The 7,500-nt window shown below is 33.7% G+C and overlaps 2 protein-coding genes across 2 annotated transcripts in view; both read left to right on the plus strand.

The window, feature by feature from the left end:
- The first annotated feature begins 887 nt into the window (after positions 1–887).
- On the plus strand, positions 888–4,383 carry LOC113806531 (uncharacterized). Its single transcript, XM_070127536.1, has 9 exons — positions 888–921; positions 1,463–1,527; positions 2,099–2,242; positions 2,431–2,503; positions 2,640–2,686; positions 3,091–3,196; positions 3,415–3,524; positions 3,764–3,889; positions 4,058–4,383. Exons 1-9 carry the CDS (start codon positions 888–890, stop codon positions 4,145–4,147), a joined length of 795 nt encoding a protein of 264 aa, XP_069983637.1. The 3' UTR covers positions 4,148–4,383.
- Positions 4,384–7,141: 2,758 nt separating this feature from the next.
- Positions 7,142–7,500, plus strand: part of LOC138863214 (uncharacterized) — a 1,748-nt gene continuing 1,389 nt past the window's right edge. Inside the window, exons 1-2 of the mRNA XM_070127363.1 lie at positions 7,142–7,214; positions 7,351–7,397. Of these exons, the coding sequence (XP_069983464.1) occupies positions 7,145–7,214; positions 7,351–7,397 (117 nt within the window). The 5' untranslated portion in view covers positions 7,142–7,144. The remainder of the gene's footprint in view (positions 7,215–7,350; positions 7,398–7,500) is intronic.

Here is a 7,500-nt window from a genome sequence, read left to right on the forward strand (position 1 = left end):
TCTGCTCCTTCCCCATTATGCTTTAGGAAGAATTCATGTCTCATACATTCACACAGATTAAGCACTTTCCTTCACTCTTCTCTAATCCCTCTTTCTGTGTTCACATTTTGTGTCCCTATTTCGGCATTACGTGTTATTTCGGTGTCCATTTTTTCTTTTCAGATTGAGGAGTGGGAGGCCTGCATCTTCTACGAATGCTTCCTGGGGGATTTCACAACACCTGTGCCTACAACTGTTGTTCCTGAGGAGTAATGGTGTGAAATCATTCCTTTCTCCCATGGAAATCTTCATGTCACGGCAGTGTAAATTAAACTATTATGACTATAAAAGATTTCGAATTATTATCATCCATTTCTTTATACTTTTTCAAAAGATCTCCGTTCAAAAAATAATAGATTTTTTTAATTTTTTTTACGTTAAATTGATAAAAAAGACATTTCACCGAGAGAGCTCCCTATCATGAATAATAAAGACCAATACCCTTAAGCATTTCGTAATTATATTTTCCTCATTCTATTATCTACACTCAATAGGAATAAAAAAAAGTATGTTCTGCTCATTCAACAAAGTACACCCTCAAAAAACAGATTTATGAAATTCAAGCAAACATTTAAGATTCCTTGCTAGGTTCATTAATTTTCGAACAAATGATTCCACGTTATTTGCAGATTTTATATTTAAAAAAAGGGAACATATTTCGTTGCAGATTTATATAATAAACACATCAGCGACGCATATAAAGATCAGTTACTGGACTTTTTTTTCGTAAAAGTCACGCTTTGAGTTTTGCATACAACCACAAATCATGGAACACATTGCCTTTTTGACTGAGACAGAAACCATGGACGTCCCAGACGCCAGAAAATGTGTAAAAAGAAAAGCACTCTATGAACCGTAATCATGTTGACGAATGTGAAAAAGGTATGAATGAGAATGAATATCTTCACAATGCAAGAGATTAATTTAAGCGGTTTCGAAGCCATCTCCATGAATTATCCAATATATATATATATATATATATATATATATATATATATTTATATTTACATATGTAATATATATATATATATATATATATATATATATATATATATATATATATATATATATATATATATATATATATATATATACATACATATGTATGCATAATATATGAACAGATAGAAAACATATCATGTATCTTATATGCATATACATACTATTGGGATAAAAGCGAAATCCTCTTCAGTGTTATTGACATTATTATTTTCTTATGATAAAAGAAAACTCATTTCCATGACATTCCATGACCCGGCCCTCTGATATATATTTTCGTCCTTATGACGAAATCGTCAAAATGTTCCGTGGCCGTTGTCTGCGGTCACAGATAAAATATTCTGCATCTTTTAGCTTCTAAGGAATGGCCAGAGTCTTTGCGAAAAGTATGTCATTCACCGACTATAATGTGACCCGGTTTCAGGTCGCGACCTCCCGAGCAAGGGCCTGGGCGACGCTGTCTCGAAGGACGTTCCTCTGGCAGACGGGGCCCTGGCCAGCGGACGCCCTTCCTGCCTCGGGCCGTGGGCGGGATGCCAAATCTGTCGGATGTTTCTCATTGAAATCGACTGAAATAAGCAAAGTCAAAATGACGATTTCACTTGCAGTATATTGTAGCTTGGGAAATGTTCAATTCAACATATTTCCTTGAACGCTTTTACGCTTAAACTGTACGTTTATATATGCTTATGTATGTATTGTATATGTGTGCACACATACTCGCGAGCGCACACCACACACGTACATATATACATATATTGTATGTATATACATACATATATACATATACAAAATATATGTAAATATATACGTATATATATATATATATATAATATATATAATATATATATATATATATATATATATATATATATATATATATATATATATATATATATATATATACGCATACACACACACATATACATATACACACATCTATATATATTATAACATAAGATTCAGAGATTTGCCTCCATTTCCATCTTCAATTTCTCTCATTTCTATCTTTCACCAAGTATTTGTGCTTAACTTCCTCTCCCTTCTTCCTACTCCCTAGCATCAAGCACGCAAATTGCACAGCAATTTGGATGCTTGTCTTCCGTCATCTTCTGATGACGCAAGCAAACAAGCTGAGTCACGCATCTCATATATAAGGGACGCTCTGTCAAGCTCATTCAGTCTCCTTCTGCTCACCTTCGCAGTAAGTAATAGAGGAGCTTTCACTGCATGGAAACTCATCTCATTCATTCTTTTTTATGTGACTTTCATACAGATGTAACCAATTTCAAAATTATGTTTCGTAGATTAAGATATATATGATTACTGTATTTTTATCAAAACATTTAATCAGGAATATCAGATTAACAGTATGCTTTGTCTACATTCCAGAAAATGATCAAAGCCTTGACCTTCTTGGCTGCAGTGGCCGCAGTTTCTGCTTCTCCTCAACAATTTTTAAAAGGTAAATAGCTAGCCTGCTTGTTTTCTCTAATAACGAAAGTACACATAAAAGCAGGAGAAATGAGTGGAGGACTACTGCCCAATGACACTCTATACAAGCCCCGTCCATTCCGTATCTAACAGTATCTTTCCTTCAGATGTAACATGTGAGGGAGCTGATAATGTGACCTCGTGTGAGGCTGATGTGAGTACTGTTTTATTTTGTTTAATTACCTCAGCCAAGGAGGCTATGTCTTTGGTAGCATTGATTAGTTTGTTCGTTGGTTAGCAGGATAACTCAAAGTTATAACAGAGGTGTGCCTTAGACCAACTAAGATGCTATTAAATCTGATGGTGATCCGGATTATGGTTCGGATCCAGGAATTGATTAAGTGATTGCCTCAGTGTCCCCTATTGCCTTGGCGGAGGTATGCGCTCTCTGAGCGCTTCTAGTTTCCCCATATTTTTATTTGAATTATTCTGTGGGTTAGTGTTGTTTCTGTGCAAGAAGAAAAATTATGTAACATTGATTATTAGAATTCAATTTAAGATAGGGTGATGCCTTGTTGAGCAGTAATTCCATTCCTAAACGCACTTGTCTTCTTAAAGCTGCAAGTCTGCAAGAACCTCTTCGCAATTGAACATGATGAACAAACGAGGAGAGAAATATACAGGAAATGTCTCGATGTAAATGGCTTCAGCCATCTCGATGACGGTGAGAATACTTCACATTTTCCCCTTTAATTGTAATTATGATAAATAGTACCATAGTGAAATAAAGCCAAGATAGGTTGAGCATAATAAAGATAATCATCGAATATTCATGTTATTAACTGCAGTACTGTTGATAATGGCATTAGTAGTGGCGATATTTCTATACCAAACATGTTCTTGAAAACAAAAGGGATTATTAATGGGTCTTTATCTCTCCAGTGGACCCTGAGCTCCTCTTCAGCCCCACAGACGCACAGGCTCTGGCGCTCTTTGGTTCCGAGGAGAACCACCTGGCAGTGAAGCAGTGCGTCCTGCAGGAGCGTGGAGAGGTAAGTCCAAGGGCATGGCCCTCTTAAGGCACTCAATTTTCATGCTAGACAGCCGTATGGAGAATGTATATATTATTTAACGACTCGATAAGACCAAATTATTTGAGGATACTGTACTGTACTTTAAACATTTGTTCCCTCATCAGAAACCTTTATTGCTCCGTATAAGTAGATGACTACAGTCACATGACCTGTTTTCTCACATTCCCATGATCATTATCACCCCCCCCCCCCTCCAGGTAAGGCCTGACGGAACAGTCGACCCTCAGCCCTTCCTGGACAGGCTGACTCCCGCCCTTAACGACACTCGTCCTGACCTCCTCGACCGCCTCGTTTCTGGCGCAGAGTTCTGCTTGCTCCAAAGCGTAAGTTCTGCTCCTTCCCCATTATGCTTTAGGAAGAATTCATGTCTCATACATTCACACAGATTAAGCACTTTCCTTCACTCTTCTCTAATCCCTCTTTCTGTGTTCACATTTTGTGTCCCTATTTCGGCATTACGTGTTATTTCGGTGTCCATTTTTTCTTTTCAGATTGAGGAGTGGGAGGCCTGCATCTTCTACGAATGCTTCCTGGGGGATTTCACAACACCTGTGCCTACAACTGTTGTTCCTGAGGAGTAATGGTGTGAAATCATTCCTTTCTCCCGTGGAAATCTTCATGTCGCGACAGTGTAAATTAAACTATAATGACTTTAAAAGATTTCGAATTATTATCATCCATTTCTTTGTACTTTTTCAAAAGATCTCCGCTCAAAAAATAATAGATTTTTTTTTCTAAATACGGAATGACGTTAAATTGAAATGAAAGACCTTTCTCCGAGATAGATCCCCATCATGAATAATAAAGACCAATACCCTTAAGCATTTGGTAATTATATTTTCTCATTCTATTTTCTACACTCGATTGGAGTAAAACGTCTGTTCTGCTCATTCAACGTAGTACACCCTCAGAAAACAGATTTACGAAATCTTTTAAGCAAACATTTAAAATTCCTTGTTAAGTTCATTAATTTTCGAACAAATGATTCCACGTTATTTGCAGATTTTATATTTCAAAAAAGGGAACAGATTTCTTTGCAGATTTCTTATATAATAAATACATCAGTGACGCATATAAAGATCAGTTACTGGACTTTTTTAAAGATCAATTTCTAGACTTTTTTTTTTTACGCTTTGAGTTTTGCATAGAACCACAAATCATGGAACACATTGTCCCTTTGACTAAGACTCAGAAACCATGGACGTCCCAGACGCCAGAAAATGTGTAAAAAAAGCACTCTATGAACCGCATTCATGTTGACGAATGTAGAAAAGGTATGAAATAAATGAGAATATATTCACAAAATAAGAGATGCATATCTTCGTCAGAAATACAAAACTTTTCTTGTACTCTCTATATACGACAGTTTCTTTACAAAATCCGACAATAATAATAATAAACAAGAATGGGGTACACCATCAGTAACATTTCCGGTATCATTACACTCACAAACACACACATATGCATATATATATATATATATATATATATATATATATATATATATATATATATATATATATATATATATATATATATTAATTAAGAAAATTACATGCATATCAAATAAACATATATATAATATATCACGTATTACACACACACACACACACATGTATATATATATATATATATATATATATATATATATATATATATATATATATATATATATATATACAGTGTATGTGCACAATCATATAAAAGTAACAAAGATCCCTTTAAAGAAAGTATGTATATATATGTGTATATGTATATAAATGTATATAAAAATATACATATATATGTATATAAGTATACATACATACATACATACATATATATATATATATATATATATATATATATATATATATATGTGTGTGTGTGTGTGTGTGTGTGTGTGTGTGTGTGTGTGTGTGTGTGTCTGTGTGTGTGTGTCTGTGTGTGTGTGTGTGTGTATATGGAGGGAATATTCTTGAAAAAAAAAAAACATTAAATTCATTGTCATTAACAGCATAAGTCTTTTTACTGATCACTATAATCACTTTCCAATATATATATATATATATATATATATATATATATATATATATATATACATATATATATATACATATATATATACATACATATATATATATATATATATACATACATATATATATATATATATATATATATATATATATATATATTTATATATATATATATGGAGGAAAAGATATTACTATTCTGGGAAAAAAGCGAAATTATCTTCGATGTTATTAACAACATTTCTTATTATAAAAGAAATTCATTTCCATAGCAATCCCAGGGAATGACCCGACCATTATATAATCTATTTTCGTCCTTAAGACGAAATCGTCAAAATGTTCCGTGGCCGTTGTCTGCGGTCACCGAAAAATATTCTGCATCTTTTAGCCTCTAAGGAATGGCCAGAGTCTTTGCGAAAAGTATCTGTCATTCGCCGACTATAATGTGACCCGGTTTCAGGTCGCGACCTCCCGAGCAAGGGCTTGGGCGACGCTGTCTCGAAGGACGTTCCTCTGGCAGACGGGGCCCTGGCCAGCGGACGCCCTTCCTGCCTCGGGCCGTGGGCGGGATGCCAAATCTGTCGGATGTTTCTCATTTAAATCGACTGAAATAAGCAAAGTCAAAATGACGATTTCACTTGCAGTATATTGTAGCTTGTGAAATGTTCAATTAATTCTATATGTTTCATTGAACGCTTTTACACTTAAACTGTTTATATATATATATATATATATATATATATATATATATATATATATATATATATATATATATATATATATATATATATACATTTATATGTAAAACATATGTGTATGTATATACGTATGCATATGTATGCGTACAGAAAATTACACACACACAGACACAGATATGTATGTATATATATATAATATATATATATATATATATATATATATATATATATATATATATATATATATATATATATATATATATTTATGTATGTATATATGTATTATATATATATATATATATACATATATATACATATATATATATATATATATATATATATATATATATATATATATATATATTTATTTATATATATAGGTATATGCATTGTATATTATGCCTGTATAATTATAACATAAGGTTCTGACATATGCATTGTTCACTACTTGCCTCCATTTCCTTCATTTTTTTTCATTTCTATCTCTCTTTCACTAAGTATATGTGCTTTTAACTTCCTCTCTCTTCTTTCCACTGTTTAGCATCAAACGCGCAAGTTGCACAGCAATTTGGATGCTTGTCTTCCGTCTTCTCCTGATGACGCAAGCAAACAAGCTGAGTCACGCGTCTCATATATAAGGGACGCTCTGTCAAGCTCATTCAGTCTCCTTCTGCTCACCTTCGCGGTAAGTACTAAAGAAGCTTTCACTGCTTGGAAGCTCATCTCATTAATTTTTTTTTTATTCGACTTTCATACAGATGTAACCAATTTCAAATTTATGTGATATATATGATTACTGCATTTTTATCAAAACATTTGATCAGGAATATCAGATTAACAGTATGTTTTGTCTACATTCCAGAACATGATGAAAGCCTTGACCTTCCTGGCTGCAGTGGCCGCAGTTTCTGCTTCTCCTCAACAATTTTTAAAAGGTAAACATCTAGCCTGCTTGTTTTCTCTAATAACGAAAGTACACATAAAAGCAGGAGAAATGAGTGGAGGACTACTGCCCAATGACACTATATACAAGCACTGTCCATTCCGTATCTAACAGTATCTTTGCTTCAGATGTATCATGTGTGGGAGCTGATAATGTGACCTCGTGTGAGGCTGATGTGAGTACTGTTTTATTTTGTTTAATTACCTCAGCCAAGGAGGTTATGTCTTTGGTAGCATTGATTAGTTTGTTCGTCGGTTAGCAGGATAACTCAAAGATAT

Source organism: Penaeus vannamei, chromosome 11, assembly GCF_042767895.1.
Source record: "Penaeus vannamei isolate JL-2024 chromosome 11, ASM4276789v1, whole genome shotgun sequence".
NCBI classification, from domain to species: Eukaryota; Metazoa; Arthropoda; class Malacostraca; order Decapoda; family Penaeidae; genus Penaeus; species Penaeus vannamei.

What these genes read in the sequence shown, in the direction of transcription:
- LOC113806531 (XM_070127536.1), top strand. Translation starts at nt 888, where the DNA reads ATGAACCGTAATCATGTTGACGAATGTGAAAAAG. An exon ending in TCCTCAACAATTTTTAAAAG is followed by an intron (nt 2,504 to 2,639) that starts GTAAATAGCTAG and finishes TCTTTCCTTCAG; the next exon opens with ATGTAACATGTGAGGGAGCT. An exon ending in TCCTGCAGGAGCGTGGAGAG is followed by an intron (nt 3,525 to 3,763) that starts GTAAGTCCAAGG and finishes CCCCCCCTCCAG; the next exon opens with GTAAGGCCTGACGGAACAGT.